Raw genomic sequence first — 17,759 nt, forward strand, 5'->3', positions numbered from 1 at the left:
AATAACCTCGTATTTCCAATTAACTTTAATGTGACATTCGGGTGGGAGTTAATTGATCCCAAAGATTAATAACGATACCTGTTTCAGATTTAGCGATAAACTGAATTTGTACTCGCATCAGAAGGAATTCTTTTCTTTGCTTCCTTTACGCTTGAAAATCCAGAATGAAGACTTGTGGTGGTTGTGCTTTTCTTCTGAGCCCTTGTGATCCCGCGATGTCTCTGTTTGGAACAACGTTCGTCTGGGCTCCGGATTCAAATCACTCTCAACCCGTGCTGCTGTTCGACTTCGTGGTGTGGATGACTCGTCGATGTCTTTACACACCGGATAGCCGAATCGTTTGAAGTTGTCAGGCAATCTACAAAACGGGAAATCACCAAATAGTTTTGGTTTCGAAGACGAACGATGCCGATGTGAATTTGAAGGAAAAGAAAATGAAGAGTCCGACTTTACACTTCGAAGCTTGTACCGCCCATCGACGGAATCATCCTTTAAACTGAAGTTATACATCAAATCTTGCTCTGAGGTTTTCTTACTAAGAAACCGTCTTGAATGAGTGCTGGGTGAGATGGAGTCTGCTAAACCAAAGCTCGCCTGCTCACCATCCTCTCCATTCATACTGTAGGTCTTCAAATGCGTCGCAGAGCTTTGGTTACAGCCGTCCCTAACTTTCTTCTGCTTCGCTGGATGAAAATGCGTGTGTGTTCGAATAGCACGGTGAAAGAAACTTTTCAACTTGCCAGGAGTGTTCTTAAGCAAATCATCTGTAGCTACGTTAAACATCTTGTAGCGCCCTATAATCCACGACTGCCGCCGTTTCTCCGCGGAACGAACGTTAAGAGGTGGAGACGCTTCAGCGCTGACGATAATCGTTGGAGGGCTTGAAAGAGGTGAAGAATCATTTGCTGCAGATATCACGGAATCATTTCCTCGCTTATTTTCACCAGAAAGTGATGGTGATAGCTGTTCAGCAGAAAGCGGTAACCGAGGTTCTGTTACTGGTGTGTTCATCGCTTCCTCGATCGCAGGTCGTAGGTCGTGACCAACAAGGATGAATTCCAAGTGCTTAGACGTTTCGATGAATGTTGGCCGCGTGCGTGGTTCCATCTGAGGAAAAAAACGTTTAAGCTGCATACAAAGAGGAAGAGGGGTTTGATTATCCTTCCACCAGATACAAAATGGCCGTTTCACGTTCATGAAAAAACATGCGATTCTCGCGCTTCTGTGGCCTTCGTTACTGGGGCCCGTTTCTCGAAAGTCCCGAAACTTTACGGGCCATTTTCGGGTGTCACAATTCCTTTTGTAACTCAAGAACGGAGAGCATTTAATTCGTCAAACCTCACAGTTAATTTTCTTTTTGTTACCTTGAAAGCATGTTAAAATATCGGCTTTCCAAAACAAGCGGTGGCAATTTCACAGATGGCTTTTCGGGCCCGAAAAGTTTTCGGGACGTTCGAGAAACAGGCCCCTGGTCGGATTATTAAAACACGCGCGAGTAAATCGATGGCTGTTCCGCTGTGCTTTGGCTGAGAGTGAAAATCTTAAACCTACACGTCACCACGCCACATTGCGGCCACGCTTTACTCGCGCGTCCCGCGATAAAATAGCGAATTTACGATTTACGACGCGGTCGTCAACGAGAACGCCACGAAACAACACTATCATTGGTTAAAAGAGGAAAAATAATCGTGCTGCACGTGCAGCACGCATTTTAGCACAAAGCCGTGCGGTACACTGCACAAGAACGACCTGAAATCACCAAATTTGAAACTGAAAATTCTGACAACGCGAGCGCACAAATGTGAATCTATAATTCTCTATTTTTACTCTGAAACCGCTCGTACCTTTTTTTTTTGGGATACTTCGCCCCCATTGTACGACGCGAAGGAGATAACCTAACCGCAAGAAACTTACGATAGTGCAAAGTTATATTTTGAGGTGACGTTTTCGTTGACGTCGCCGTCGTAGATCGTAAAGTCCCTAATATCCCGTCATCTACGCAGCTAGAGCTTCAGGACAAAAGAAACGGGTAATTCTGTTTTATTTTGAAGATTTACAATCACTGCCTTGTCTGTTGTCCTAGTAAAAGAAACTAGCTAGTTTGAGTGACAAAACATGATTAACTCAAAAGGGAGCAGACTGCCATAAAAGGGGAGTCCTTATTTTAAATAAGTAAATAAATAAATAAATAAATAAATAAATAAATAAGTGCCAATAGAGCGCTTTTCAATTGAGTCTCGAAAGTAATTAGCGAATTGCTTTGGTTTTGCATTACTTCACTAGTGATTAGTTCAAAGTTCTCGCGCCATTTTTTCAACCAATCACAAGCGAAACCAAAACCAATCGTCGCTCACGCGTGCACATTTTCCCGCGCTTTGTGTCGGCTACTTGTAATTACTTCGACTTTTGATTGGTTTACTGGATTGTCGCCGTCCTTTTTGATTGGCCAAAACAATTACTTTGGTTTTGGTTTTACGACACTCGGTTGAAACTCGCTCTAAATAAATAAATAAATAAATAAGTGGCCTATTACCTGGCAACAGCAAAGTGCTGTTTGAAGAAATTCATTTGGACAGTCCCCCGTCATCTGCTGAAACTTTTCAACATCAACACCAAATTTCTGGGAAAGGACATTAAATCACTATGTTCAGTGGTGGATATTTGCCACGTACGACTGAAAACAATGTGGCAGATGAGAAATGAAATAAGATTTGAATATTTTTACACAATTTGCCACAGAGCAACCTTGCAGTATTGTTACCTTAGTATTAAGGTCATACAATCAACCCACAAATCACAATATCAAGGACAGTTATGCTTAAAGAACAAGCTGTAGTGCTATAAACAAGCTGTAGTGCTATAATAAGCGTCACCAGTACGAGAACTAATGCCCTTCTTAATCTTATAAGCCCTATATAAGATTAATAACACCTGGTTAGGGTTACATGAGGACATCACTAAGCTTAAGGTCTCGGTAAAGGAAAAAGAGGTGTCCGCGGAAAAATGAAATTGTTGCGCCGCTATTTTTTGTATCGGGTCCAAATATACATCATATTAAAGTTAATAGATTGAATTATTTGAATAAAGTTTTAGTTTTTTGATATTTAATATTGCCTTTTAGTTTCGAGGCCTAAAACCCAGAACGAACCGGGAGTCTGCTGAAGAAGCTCCTGCCCCTTCACTCTATTGCAAAAATAACCACACTTTAATTTGTTGCATCTTAGTCTCAGATGAGATGAATGCACTCCAATACCGTGTGAGGAATTTTTGATATGTTAATTTAAGAATTGAAGGAAACATAACGCACCAAAGTCGAAACTCTAATTTCATACTTAATTTGGGCAGAAGAAGTGCCATAAAATCAGTCTCCGAAGACAAACGAAAAATTCCTCACAACATATTTGGGGTAACTTACAATCACCAATTAGAACTAAAAATTTGGAAGCGATATCTTAAAACCCGTCGGGACAGGAGGTCCGAGAAGTTGTAATTTTGGTGTCAAAATAAACCCCTAGAAAATCGAGCTTGACGATTTCGCATGCAGTTCACTCTGCTGAATAACTCCGCCCCCTACTTGAAAGCAAACTATGTTGAGCCAATCAGCGTTCGGGCACGTGCTAAGGTAGCAGATATCGCGTGAAGGATGTCAATTGACACCCAATCCTTTCACCTGTGATTGACATGATACGTCAATCCTTTTTCGCGCGCAGACGATGGCAGGAAACCAAAAAAAAAGCAATTTTAGCGGTTTTCAACTTAATTTTTCAGAATTTTTTTTTCGGGAAAATATACTTCTGAATCACTTTCCCACCGATTCAAGATTTGCAAAAACAAAAAATTTGAGCGAGACGTCCAAATTTACCTATACCGAGATCTCAAGGATATTCTTCAAAACAATATTTTCCTGCTCATTTGATTGGGTTCACAACATGTTCTGACCACCCCCTTAACTTTTCAGTTGCGTTTGCAAATAGCCAACTGGTTTGCCTCCGGCCTGTTGGGATTCTTAAAGTTCACGTTGTGTTCCGTTGTTTCATTGATTTAACATTTCATCCTATGAGACTCAAATGCCAATTATATCTACCAATCACATACCTTTGTCCGAGGCAACTCATCTGGATCAGCAGGCACTCGACCAATGATTTCACAAAGAATAATTCCATAGGAAAACACATCAGCCTAACAATTTATCATGCAAAAAAGAATCACAAGGATCATTTCATTTTCACTCAACCTTGCGACTTCTAAGTTGGCTCAAAAGGGTTTTCAGCTGAATGCACGCACAAGTAAGCCACACATGCAGGTCAGCTGATGAATGAATCAGTTGTCCCCAGTTGTGCTAGAAGCAGGCTCTTCCATTGAAATGGTGCGCAGTCGAAATATTATAGGGACTTATGGTAACCAAGCCCCTACATTTTGACCGCATGCCATTTTCAACAGAAGAGCCTGCTCAAAGGCGACAGTTGTACATACAAAGGATAAAGGATGGATAACTGTATTCAGTGGATTTATAAGTCACCATACAGAGTATAAGCCTTGATTTGAAAGACACCTAATTATTTTAACTGGAATTTTCCTATGTAATGGTCCACCATTACTAACGTTAAGATCTCGAGAGAGCTGGATAGAGGAGAAAATGACATCAGAAGCTCACTAGTTTAAGAATGCAATGCGTATGTACGCCACAGAATTAACATGCAGCAAAGGAGTTTTTGGGCTTTCAGATTTCTTACCTCGTGTTTTGCATATAATAAGCTGCATTCACACGCTGAAATTTTAAGCTAGTGAGCCTTTGATGTCACTTTTCCATGGATCCAACCCTATGAGGTCCAATCGGTCAGTTTTGAATGTGAGTAATGGCGGCCCATAAAATCCAAGACTTACGTTCACAGTAAAAAGCCTTTGGATAAAAATCAAAGCTCAAAATTTTGCCAGTCAGGTGTTAAGCAAACACACTTTCGAAATCTGGACGAAAAAAGGAAGTGATTTTTTTAATCACAGGGCGCACTAGATGTGCCTGGAGTGTGCATATTCAGAGTTATAAGGGCAAATACCGAAATCTTTGCAGACATTGAAACTGATGAATAGTAACTTATATTTATCGACCAGATAAAGCTATCGGGCCGTTGAATAACTTGGGGCCTGGTGGATAAAAACAGGTGACCAGAAAAAAGAGTGTGACCTGAAATCTTGAAATTTGGAAATAAATTTTGTCCAAGGTGTTGAACTATAATATCTCCTAATTTAGCTGCAATGTGCAAGCACCGAGACACATAGCAAGAAACTGATGCTACACCATCCTGGAAAGATCCGGGGCAAGACAATAAAGGAAATGAGGCAATCTTACATGCAGTTGGGGGCGGGGAATTTTGACACTGTGACTTGAAAGAACTGTAATGGATATACCCTCATTACCTTTTCATCATAAGCTTCCCCTCGTAGAAGTTCAGGTGCCATGTTAAAAGGTGACCCAACAATTGATTGCTCCCTGATATTACAAAATGAAGAAATTAACTAAAACATGTGCATAGTGTACAATTGGTTCACAAAATAGTTTTTTTACTAGTCTAGAGAGCATTAACTACTTTTGTTTGAGATAATTTAAATTTTATATATAAAATAGAACTGCAGGTGATAAATTATCTCAGAAACATAGAGTCATCATAGCCCCTTTTATACTCAAGTTAGGGCAGCCTTTTTGTACTGAAAAATCCAAAGTGGGAAGGTCAGTAAACATGGTTATTTATAAACATGGTTATTTATATCATGGCGAAAACAGTGAAAATGCTTGGAAAGGGAAAAATACTTAATAACTATTCAATGCAACTTGACCACACTTATTTGACAAGAACATGCCAAAATTGTCAACAGTGCCATATGTACAAAAATTGCCGAGTTAGTGTTGGCAAAATTTTATGACTTTGCAATTTTTGTTGTTGATGCATTTCACCTGGACATCAAAGTGCACACAAAAATGTATGGGAGCCCCCAGACCAAGGAGAACATGGATAAATTTCAAAGCATGGAATAAGCTTATTAAGAAAAGAAATGACATTGCTTAATATAAAAATAAAAATTTCTCAGCAAAATGATTTGTAACATGGTAAAGTATGCCCTTTCACTGAAATATTAATTGGAGTAACTGCAGAATACCCGGCCACTATTATGTTCTTGTGACAGCATTGTTTGAAGAATGAGGCATATTACAACATTCATATGCAAATAAGTGGCCGGGTATTCTGCAGTTTAGACAAATAAATGCAGGACTTGCAAGTGGGTGTTTTTAATTCAAATCCCACTTTGACGTAACCAACTGCATTAATTTTGTTCTTTGTTATCCAGAACTCTACCGTTAATTGTCTAGTTGGTTCCTTCACATAGTTCAAGAATTACTTTATCTACAAGGTTCTACCAGCCCTAAGCTTTAAATAACACATTGTACATGTTTGGTTTTTCACTTTTTAACTCTTTCATATTGTTTTGCACTGAGCACAAATATTGAAACAGTAATTTACAATTTCCACTCACTATAATAAATAATTAAGTATCATGCAACCATAGAGATAATGACATTTAGAGCAGCAGAAATATATTTTGCTATTAGAACAGCAAGCCATATGACACCCGCTCAACATCACTCAACTATTGTTTAATATGATTTGCCCTGGGGTCACAGAAACTTTTTTAAATTGACACAATATTATTTTACTACTAACATTGAAATACCAAGGGAAACTTAACTGATGATAAGAAATGAAATTTAAGGCCCATGACCTACTGTCTCCATAAGGAAGTTACACAAAAATGGATGTATTGATTTAAAAACTGAAACACCCATCACACCAGAAACAAACATGTTTAAGTTTTTTCAGAAGTTAAGCTAACCTAACTAACTCTCCAAAATAACAAAACTACCTGTGCTTCAAACACAATCTCGTTTAACCTGAACCGAAAACTTGAGAAGTAAAAAGGACCTCCATTTTTCTTTTTTCTTTGTTGTTATCGTTTTGTTTCTTCTCTTTGCATGATTAATAAATGAGAAACTCCTCCCCTTCATGGGCCAACGACGTGCTACACTCATCTTTAAATCCTTAAGTAGTATAAATCTCTATGGTGCAGACTCAAGCATAATTTACATTTTCTATTTTATAATTTAATAATCAACAAGAAATGTTGAAATCTAAAAAAAGCTTGGTTTTTATGAAGGATCTACATGTATATCAATATTTTTTTAATGGCTTGCCAGATAGAAAATCTGCCAATTGATACTGGCTTCACATAAATATTAATGATTACTATATCACCCCAACTCACTTTATTTCTGTTGCTAAGCCTAAATCTGCAACAACCCCATAACGCCATCCATGTACTTCCTTAATTAAGCAATTCTGGGAAAGAAATAAAGGAAAAGTAAAAAAATAATAATAATATAGACAGGGCGAATGATGATTGACTAGTACAAAGTTCTGTTTTATTTTTTCACCTTCGATGTTAGATCACGATGTATCACCCCTTGCTTGTGAAGATATCTCATTCCTTCGGCAATATCTTTTGCAAGATAAAGTCGAGTTGACCACTGCAGTTTAACTGAATAGTCGAGCAAAAGTTCCTGAAGATCTCCACCATTAATGTACTGAAATGAAAACATTAAGTCGTCAACATTCCTCAACTGATAAAATAAACTTTGCAAAAGATCCCAAACGTTAAAATACTCTTTAAGGGTCAAGTCGATACCTCACAAAGTAGATGAACTTGGCCTTCATAGATGCAAACACCGATAAATCTGCGATGGAAAATGTTTCAAGGACGAGTTTAGGTAAAGTTGATGAAACGTGCAAGCTTAAGCTTAATTAACGAAGGAAACTTCCTGTACTCAATATTCACCTTATAATATTGGGGTGAGAAAGATGGCTCATTAACTTGATTTCGTCGAGCATCGTACAGTTTTCTAATTCTACTTCTGGTTTGTTCATTTTCAATACCATCATTTCGCCTGTTTCGCGATGATGAACCTGCAAATACGAAAACATTCTCGACACGATTTTGAAAAAGTCATAAACGAGATGAAACAATACTCAAGTCCCGGGCTTCAGTAAGTCAAGCGTAGACTAACCTTAAATATATCCCCATAAAAGCCGCTCGCAAGTTTACTACAGATAAACTCCTCTTTGCGGTAAATGCACGAATTTGGAATTGACGACAGCAAGTTCTGCAAGATCGGAACATGATCTTGCGTTTCGGTTTGGGATGCCCGCAAATCACTTGTGTTCCGACACACGTCGCCTTTTTCCTTAGCTGTAACATCCATGAGGACCACCATACGTGAATTATCAATGAGACAAGAACATAACTAAGGTTTTTTTCAACCACAAATCCTATGATAACACTACATTTCTCGTTCTTTCTTGTACAAAAATTGTGTTACTGTCAAATTGTCAAGCTTGCTTGGCCTCATGGGGTATATTATGGCGTTTCTCGCTTCTTATTGGTTGGCTTTGGCGATGTACATGTACAAGTTTTTTGAAATTTGTTCTGCTTTCTCGCCGTTGTTTCATTGAATACTTAAAGCAAATTGAATAGAAAAGAAAAGGGATTATTTAACTCAAAGATAAACAATACGGTAGTTTGAATACGAGAGCTATTATTAGTAAGACGAGTACCTGAGGCGAGTTTATAAATTTTCCCGCCAATTTCGCGACTGCAACGCTGTCAGCCGGCACGTGCCGTTTGTACAGTTTGCTTCACTGGCGTCGTTTGTTTACAAACAATTTAAGGTTTCTCAGTTCTTCGTATTACTTCGCTATCTTTCCAAAGATTGCCCAAAATATCTCCGGATAAAAGGTAACACTTTAAAAGAATTAGACCAGTGGCCCTTGACGGCGAAGGGTCTAACTAGACTAACTAGTATCACCCAACTAGTCGGACAGAAAAGGCGATGATAAAGTTAGCAAATTCAAGTTGAAGAAATATCTATTTAGGAATAAAACGGAAGAAAGCGTCACGCTTTTCGCTACTCGAGGACTATTACTAATAGTGCTCTAGTAGCGTAGCCAGTTAAAATGCGGGATTTGCATTAGTCCACTAGTTGGGTGATACTAATAAGATTTAATTTACAGAACAAAGTGGCTAAATGCTCTCATTGTTTTTGATGCACGAGCTCGCTTAAATATTTAATTTGGAATTGTGCAGAAACACTGAGACAAAACCATATGCCTTCGGTTTATTTTAATTTGGCTGGGAGGTTCTTTACCTGCAACTAGACTTATTCCATGAAATGATAATTTCTAAATTAGATTTTTCGTTGTAATTTGCAGCCAAAAGTTGTCAACAAAATATAATCAAGTTCAGTAAAGATTTATGATACACAATATCACGATATTGACGCCATGTTGCAGCGAAGGATTGTGTGTGGTTCTGTTGCGAAAAACAGATTGTAAAATCTCTGGAAGATTCATGAATTGTGATCTGATAATTCTGGGCTAAAGATTGCGCTGGAAAAAGACAGGTGCCCCACATCTGTGCTGAAAGATGATAGGTGGTCTCCAATGCGAGGCCCATAATACGATGGCACATCCCAACGGACATTCTCAGCCTGGGTATGTTCTTAGTATGTTTTTAGAATTTTGGCTAATCACAGAAGAACGTTCTTTTAAATGACGTTCTTCAGTAAAGAAGAGTGTTTTTTTTTTTTGGTCTACTGACTCGAATAAGCGGCTATCGCAAGCTCTGAAACTGGGGAAATTATAATAAGTTCGTAAATTTAACCTTAATTAAACCGAAGAAAATGATCCATTCGCCTGTATTCTCTACAACTGGTATGTCATTGCTCACGTATAATAATTGCCCATGGCCTGGCAGTTCCTTGTTTGCTGACCCATCAAAATACGCGAAGCTTAAGCGACTACGACAAAGACGCTATGAGAACGTCATTTGATCACGTATAGCCTCGAGTTCTTGTCATCATTTCTTACTCTGACAATTAGCTGTTCAGGATGTACTGATTGTGTAGCAAGTACCAAGGAAGTTTAGAGAAAATAGTGAAAATTCATCCTGAGATGCTCACGTCCTCCACAGAATCCCAAATTTGATTTTCTATATTGTTCTCAAGAAGAAAATGGAAATCAAGAAATGTATCAAAACCAGGAGCAGAGCGCGCAAATTTAACAAGTTCATTTTATTTTTGGCAGGACGCAAATTTTCCAAAGGTTGTCCTTTCTCCAAAGACAACCAGAACGTAGTGGGAGTAGTAAATTTAATAGAAAGCAAAACAAACAAAATTGCTGCAACTGCTTGTTCAGGCCCCTAGTGTAATTATAATTGCCGGTTGCTCGAAGCTTCAGCGCTAAGCGTTAATTGGTTAAGAAGTATTAAAACCTGTCGGTTGTTAGCGCGGCTAACCATGCCTTGAGCAACCCCAGCCTGGACTCTGAATCCAGCGATCGGAGTTCAGGTTTGGATTTAGGTGGAATTTATAAGCGCTTCCTTATTTTTTTTTTTAGTGTTTCGTCGTGTGTCACTGTTAAAGGGTACATTAGAGGTCGTTCGAGACCGCTCTTTTCTTCAAAAGAAGGATTTCATCTTTCGGTGTTTGGCTTTCAATTTAACCTCACAATGTAAGGACAGTCGAATTAAATGTAAATTCGAGTTTATTTTTTTCCCTACTGTTCTCTTCTTTCATGTGAACACGGTGAACTGATCAATCTCGACACTCTTATGTTAGCTGTTGGACCCCTGGCCCAGTGGTCAGCACTCTACACCTTAAATTCAGTGTTCCGAGTTCAAATCTCCGTGAAATCCATTCTTTGTGGCCATTATAAATTACTGTACAAACAGTTATTTCTTCCGAGTGGGCCTTCAAAGTGTCCAATTGCGTGATTCAGAACCTCCCAAACCCCGCTGATCCGGAGATCATGCTTGTTGTTTGCTGTTCTTTCTGTTCTTTGCTTGTTTATCATTCTTTTTATTGTTTATTAACACTATAAATACTATTTACACACACAGACTGTATTGTAAAAGAACATAGGGGATAAAAAACAGATACATACCGATATAAAATTAGTTCGTAAGTGTACGGTGTCCAAAGAAGCCGAGCTTTCTAGTTAGAGACTCTTAGTTGTTCAGCTTGTAGAAGTTGGCCTATCTCTAGTCCCGCGTTTTGGACACCGCCATGGACAAGTAGTGACGGCACAACTTGGGATCAAATTATTATAGCTCTCATAGCTTGTTAAGATGAGAAAAAAAAACTACTGTAGTTGTACTTTATAGTTGTACTTTGTTTATTTATTTTCCACGTTATTTTTTCATTCTTTTGTTCCAGTAGCCTATTATATGCAGTCGTTACTCAGTCTCAGTGAAGTAGCCTACGTAGAATTGTACCATGCCCGCCGTAAACAACTTCTCAAATGATTCTCGTCACCAGAGCCTTGGATCGACGCAAGGCTCAGTCTGGGAAACTCTATATAGGAGAAAATGCGCCGTAGGGTTCTTATAGCCAAAAATTGGCTATTTGAACTTTACTGCGCCTGCTCACTCCTCGTGCTAACACGAATGCACCAATTAGAGACGCTTTCGATTGTTCTTCACTAAAACCAATGAGAACACACTTTGTTTCAGGGTTCCCCAGAGCTCTTCTCAGTCCCTCAGTCAAAAGAAGAGCTCTGCCGGTCGAGATTACTTCTCAAATGTAATAAAACTGACTGTTGTTGTACCTTTTAAATTGCCTTAAGTTCCTGTGCTTAATAAGAAATACAAGACATTTGAGAATGGAGCTTCTTTTTTTTTTTTTTTTTCAATACACAACATTTATTAACAAAAGTTACTATACTTACAATTCTAACAGTACAATGACTACAGTACTTTCCAAACAGTATTAATTTACAACATAAAAAGCAATGCGAAGTAGACAGAAAAAATACAATACAAAACAAAAGTTGCAAGTACTTACAATCGCTATAATATTGCACAGTATACAATACAAACAAAAACTGCAAAGGTTACTGAATACAACCAAAATTAAAATGCGGTACATTGACGGAAAACACTCTTATGTACAATCAACAAGAATGTGTGTAAAGAAATGGAGCTTCTTTTGAACAGACGTCCAGTACACACTTATAAAATTACATGCGGCTGTAGAGGCAAAGCCAGGGGTCAGCAAGATAGGTCAAGATAATATGAAGTAGTTTGTACAATAATTCAGTAAAGGCAACATAGCAAATTACAATTGAAAATGAAATAAAATTACAAATCGCGATAGTAACACAATACGCAATAAAACAAATAATTTACAAAACAGGAAACATAACACTGACCAAAAAAAGAAAAAAAAAAGGAACAAAGTATTTTCATGGGCTTAAAAAGTGTGTTTTAAGACTTTTTTTGAATTTTTTTTCTGTCAAGCTGGTTCGAAGTGTACGGGGAATATTATATCATTTAAAAATTGTGACATCCGACAAGTTAGACCGAAAAACTTATTTACCGTATGAATGTTAATATCTGTTCTTGTATACAAACTCTTTATCTTTCTTTTTTTGTATTTTTCTTTCCATTCTATGGAGCAGCTTGTTGGAATTCGATTAACTTGCAAATGATATGCAAATTATGTTCGGTCCACGTTGTGGAAAGTTCACCGAAGAAATGTCGTTTTGAGAAGCTATTTTTCAATCCTTCCCTTCTATCTTGTGGAATTTTACCCGGATTTTACCGTACGAAACCCTTGGTGACGATATATTCTTACCGTTGACGGTCGCTGGGTAAAGAAAATGAGGTGGAAACGGGAGAGTTTTCCTGGCGTTGAAGAAGGCTCAGGCGTTGAGAGCGCCTTACGAGGATAAATCTATGAATGGACCGAAACCTGCCGGGATAACTTGTGACTGAAGGTAATTTAGTTTTAAATCATACTGTCTATTATTTATCTAAATTAAAATATGTGTGAAACTGGTTGCCGATGTGAATACTGGATTCCCATAGCGCGGATAGTAGCTATAAGAAAGACATTACTGATATGTCTTCGAAACATTTAGTAATCACAACGGAAGGGTACCTCCCTGTTGTCCACCAAAGGAATTACGGACATTAGCTAACCCGTATTTTGCTTGGGAAACTGACACAGCCTTCGACTTTGTGAACCACAATCTTTGCTTTAATCCACGAAAAACTATTAAGATTTTAACCACGGCGTCAAAAAACGGCGCCACAGGAAAGCATTGCTCGTTAGCTTTCATTCAAATCAAACTCCTGAAAGATTGTACCCACAAATTCAACAGTTAGAACCATCCTGCTCAGACTAGTAGCTATGTGTTTCGATTTAAGGCGTTAGTTTAAGGACGGTCAATCGATTTGACGTAAGTAAGATCACTACAAGATGGCTTACATTCGCTGACAGCAATAAATGTAAAAAGATCTCGATTGCTAGAAAGAGGATTGTACGCAGTGGGGTAGACAAATGACTCACTAATAAGAATTTCATTATTTACAAATAGGTACACACTACTCTGACAGTGAACAGATAAAGGATGCAAGAGAAGCTATAGCAATATGGGATTTTAAAGATGGTAAGGGGATTTATATGGTGTGTTTTGTAGACTATTTAACGAGTAAATGTTTTATGTGAGAGTGTTATATTTCTACGTGCCCACTCTATTTGGAACGACCCCATAAGCTGCACAGCTTTTATTATCATCGTGCTAAAATAAAGGCTGTCTGTCTGTCTGTCTGTCTAAATAGACTCCATCACAATTCCTTATGAACTAGGATTTGATTCAAATTGTTATTATATCACACTTCTTAAGAAGAGGGTATCTTCTCAGTGTTTAATTCGGTCATTAAATCATATTGTCCTTAGAAGTTACATTATTTTTCCTCCAAAACATTTTTTTATTCAAAGAAGTAGTTAGATGATAGCATGTGAATTCATCGCATGGAGGAGGAATCTTTCTAAAAGCTTCCATATTTTCTTCCACATTTTTCCTTTTGTTATATATTGAGAAGGGATGAGATCTGGTGCAAAAAAAAAAATGGAGTAATATTCTTCGAAAGGGAGAAAAATATCAAGGGGTAGTATGTTTGAACACGGTGTCTGACATTTCATGACTGCAGACTAACCCTAAATCACAATTATTGAAAGCTAACCGTTTTAAAACTGGTTCTTAGACTTAAATAATGTTTATCAGTGCTATTTGTAGGCAGTTCTGCAGTCTGCAGTCTGCAAATGTCAGACACCGTAGTAAACAGTACTTAAAACCAGTTTCATTTGACTGATAACGTTTTATGCAATTGTTTTGCAGGAAGCAAACTTCAAATGAAGCTTAACGGATGAAACCTTCAGGCCAAGCAAGATGGAAGAAGACAATCACAGAAGCAAGCAAAGGTTAGATTACTGAGTTTTGTAAGGAGGATATTCCATAAAGTAAAAAATGAACAAAAACCAAGAGATCAAGCAAGACAGGAAGATGATGTTTATCGCAGAAGCAAGCAAAGGTAACCAGAGGAGAAACTATTTTGTACCGTATGCACCTGTGGTGAGGCCATGCCTTTAAAAAATTGCAGCGGCGATAGTAACAACGCAAACAAAATATTTCCAAATGCAAGGTATGATTTTAATATATAAACACCAATGAAATACCAAGTGACCTTTCACGCGAAAGCATGATATCTTCACACGTGAAAAGATCACTGTTGCTATGGTTACAAATAAAAGTCGCACCTTTCGATACTTTTGGTAATTTTATTTAGTATTTCATTGGTGTTTATATATATTATTACATGGCTGCTTGGAGATACGAAATTTCTCTTCTCGTGTTGAAAAATATTTCACGAGAGAGCGGCGCTCACTCGTGAAATATTTTTCAACACGAGAAGAGAAATTTCGTATCTCCAAGCGGCCATGTAATATCCTCTATTTTACATATATATCAAAACTAGTTTCTTGAAAACAGGGCTTAGGGAAAGGAAATTATTGTAACAAATGTATTGGGGATCAAACAGTAGGGACGCGGCTACTATAGACACAAAGCTAGGTGCAAAAGCTGTTTACAAGAAGATAATTATCGAAGTCCACTAAGAGAACAAAAGGAAACTCAGTCTAGTGTTATTATAAAATTATGCTCGCATGCATGATAACGATAGCCTTCACCTGCGGATTAAGTACAACTTCAAAGATAGAATGGAGTATTGAGAAGTAGTGTTTGGTGACTCTTAAGTGTTAAAAAAGAGACGAAGGTTCTTTTCTGCAGATCAAGTTCCATAATTTTACAATTATTCTTATGTATTTAGCCCAAAATGTAGTGGTTCAGGTCCCAGTTGTTCAAAGGATGGATAGCGCTATCCGCCGGCTAAATCACTGTCCACTTGATAACTTAATTGGTTTTGCTAATGTTTGTCCGCTGGATAGTGATTTATCCGGTAGATAACGCTATCCATAGAACTGGGGCCAGATGAATTAATAACAGACCTCCCATGAAATCGATACGGACAAGCGACAAGCTCAATCACTCATGTCCCATAAAAGTTCTTCGAGATTAAAACGAATGGTACCATTGGAAGGGTAGGGTCAAATTATTTTTGTTGGTAACAACCAAAGGACCACAAAATTCCGGTTTTATCATAGAGTTGGTAATCAATGACAATTAGATTTTAGTCTGTTGTTTCCAGAATTGGTAGTTTCAAATTTCATACTTTTCAAAGAATAACGTACTACAGATTTCGGTGATATTAGGAACAATCTGCCGTGATAGTGTTGGGAGTGAAGATTTCATTTACAACTCCTGGTGCTTCATAAAGTTTAGTCGTCTATTGGGGTGGCAGAGTTCATATGGCTATAATCTGTAGCAACAGGGGAACTATGAAATTTCTCAGGAACAATGGATCTTGGTAGTATTAGGACGAATGGAGTTATTGTCATCCACTGGGCTGTCCACTGGGCTGGCATCAATTTCCAGTCGTTTTACAAAGGCTGTAGCATACGTCAATGATCTGAAACAAATGACTGACCATTAAACAGAACAGCAGCATTGGAAGGAAAATGTCAGGGTTTATTTCAACTTGGACTGCAATGGCGTTTCGAGCGTTACATTGGCAATGGGCCTTTTGCAACAAACGATCACATGGTACAAAATCCGCCATGCTGAAGGGCAAGCTCATTATTATTCTCCCACTGGGACATTAAAACAAAGAGACCTGAAACAGTCAAGCTTGACTTGCCTTTGTTTTAATGTCCCAGTGGGGGAATAATAATGACTTGCCCTCCTGCATAGCGGATTTTGTACCATGTGATCGTTTGTTGCAAAAGGCCTACTTACCATTAACAGCAATTCGCAAGCCACGAGATAATACTCATACCTAAAGGGGTGTTGCCATGAAGGGAAATTCGTCAAATAACAAATCACGGATCGTGAAATGTTGGCCAAATCTGAATGGCTTGTTGTATAAATTGTGAACAACTGATGGATTGGTAGCAATTTATGGATCACGAAATGTCAGTTGTATCACTTGATGGGATCAAGGTGAGGTACAAATTAAATTCTGATTGGCCACTATTCATTAAATCTCATTTTGTGACATCACGAAATTGGACGTTGGTTGGTGTTCGAGAAGTAGTCGATCACTAGTTGATTTAACTTTACAAAGTAATTTCCTGTCGTAATTAGCTAGTTACGTTTCCTTTGAGACATTATTACGTTTCTGGAGGGCATTGTACTTTGCATTTCACGAAACGCGTGCACGCGCGCACGCGCTTGCTTTTTGAAAGCGGCCTAATTGCCGGCAAAGCCTCAATACCAAAGGTTTATACGGTACTCTATGGTGTTAAGGTCTAATTGTAAGTGTTTAGTAAAGTGTGCAGTGCAACCTAAGATGAAATGATTTTCTCTTTAACGCGCTCGGATAATTTTGTTTTTTATTCACGAAAGTTATCAACGTTATGCCTGAGGCTCAGTACTCCGGAATAAGGGGCGACGGTAACGTTGTTTATGATGACGATGATGACGACGACGATGAGTCAACGACGGTGACGATGACGATTTTGATGACAATGTTGACGAAAGTGATTATTATGACCGTAATGTCGACGATGACGAAAATGGTGAAAATGACGATCATGTCGAAGATGACGATGATAACGACAATGATGATAATGATGACGATGATAACTACAGTGATGACGACAATGATTATTATGACCGTAATATCGATGATGACGAAAATGGTGAATGGTGATAATGACGATCATCTCGATGATGACGATGATGACGACAATGACGATAATGACGACAATGACGATAATGATGACGATGATAACGACAATGATGATAATGATGACGACAATGATTATTATGACCGTAATGTCGATAGTGACGATGTTGATGAAAATGATGATATTGATCATAATAGAGAGTTTAAGATTCTACGACGGCGACGGTCGACGAAAACGTCATTTCAAAATATAACATGGCTCTATCAAAAACGTCTTTAGCGATTATTTAGTCTCGTTCACGTCCTTCAATATGGGTGAACTATCCAAAAAATAGACTTAACTGATTAGAGTGTAATGTGAAGTGCTTGTTTTCTACCCCATATCAGCCCTACTAATGGAAATGGGCCCACACAAGGACAAAGAAAATGTCTGACCAGGGTGGGAAATGGCTTCACGGCCAACGTTTGCAAAAACGTAACCCTTCCTTGTACTTGCTCATGTTCATTGCCTTGACTTTAACATCTTAAATTCCCACGGCCTGCTCCCGTCTGACCTTGTAGCTCAGTCG

At 38.3% G+C, this 17,759-nt stretch overlaps 1 protein-coding gene and 1 long non-coding RNA gene across 2 annotated transcripts in view; one reads left to right on the forward strand and one right to left on the reverse strand.

The window, feature by feature from the left end:
- The window catches only part of LOC137973586 (dual specificity testis-specific protein kinase 1-like), a 12,567-nt gene extending 4,154 nt beyond the window's left edge, over positions 1 to 8,413 (reverse strand). The window contains exons 1-9 of the mRNA XM_068820428.1: positions 8,114 to 8,413; positions 7,885 to 8,012; positions 7,735 to 7,783; positions 7,484 to 7,633; positions 7,315 to 7,388; positions 5,416 to 5,488; positions 4,096 to 4,179; positions 2,534 to 2,620; positions 1 to 1,107 (exon numbers count right to left, since the gene is read on the reverse strand). The exon at positions 1 to 1,107 is cut by the window's left edge and continues 4,154 nt beyond it. Coding sequence (XP_068676529.1) covers positions 118 to 1,107; positions 2,534 to 2,620; positions 4,096 to 4,179; positions 5,416 to 5,488; positions 7,315 to 7,388; positions 7,484 to 7,633; positions 7,735 to 7,783; positions 7,885 to 8,012; positions 8,114 to 8,320 — 1,842 coding nt within the window. The 5' untranslated portion in view covers positions 8,321 to 8,413 and the 3' untranslated portion in view covers positions 1 to 117. The remainder of the gene's footprint in view (positions 1,108 to 2,533; positions 2,621 to 4,095; positions 4,180 to 5,415; positions 5,489 to 7,314; positions 7,389 to 7,483; positions 7,634 to 7,734; positions 7,784 to 7,884; positions 8,013 to 8,113) is intronic.
- Positions 8,414 to 12,547: 4,134 nt separating this feature from the next.
- LOC137973204 (uncharacterized) lies at positions 12,548 to 14,341 on the forward strand. The gene is made up of 3 exons (XR_011117180.1): positions 12,548 to 12,878; positions 13,482 to 13,553; positions 14,286 to 14,341. It is a non-coding gene; the product is annotated as an uncharacterized lncRNA (long non-coding RNA).
- The last annotated feature ends 3,418 nt before the right edge of the window (positions 14,342 to 17,759 follow it).

The sequence above is a fragment of the Montipora foliosa genome, chromosome 10 (genome assembly GCF_036669935.1).
Source record: "Montipora foliosa isolate CH-2021 chromosome 10, ASM3666993v2, whole genome shotgun sequence".
NCBI lineage: Eukaryota > Metazoa > Cnidaria > Anthozoa > Scleractinia > Acroporidae > Montipora > Montipora foliosa.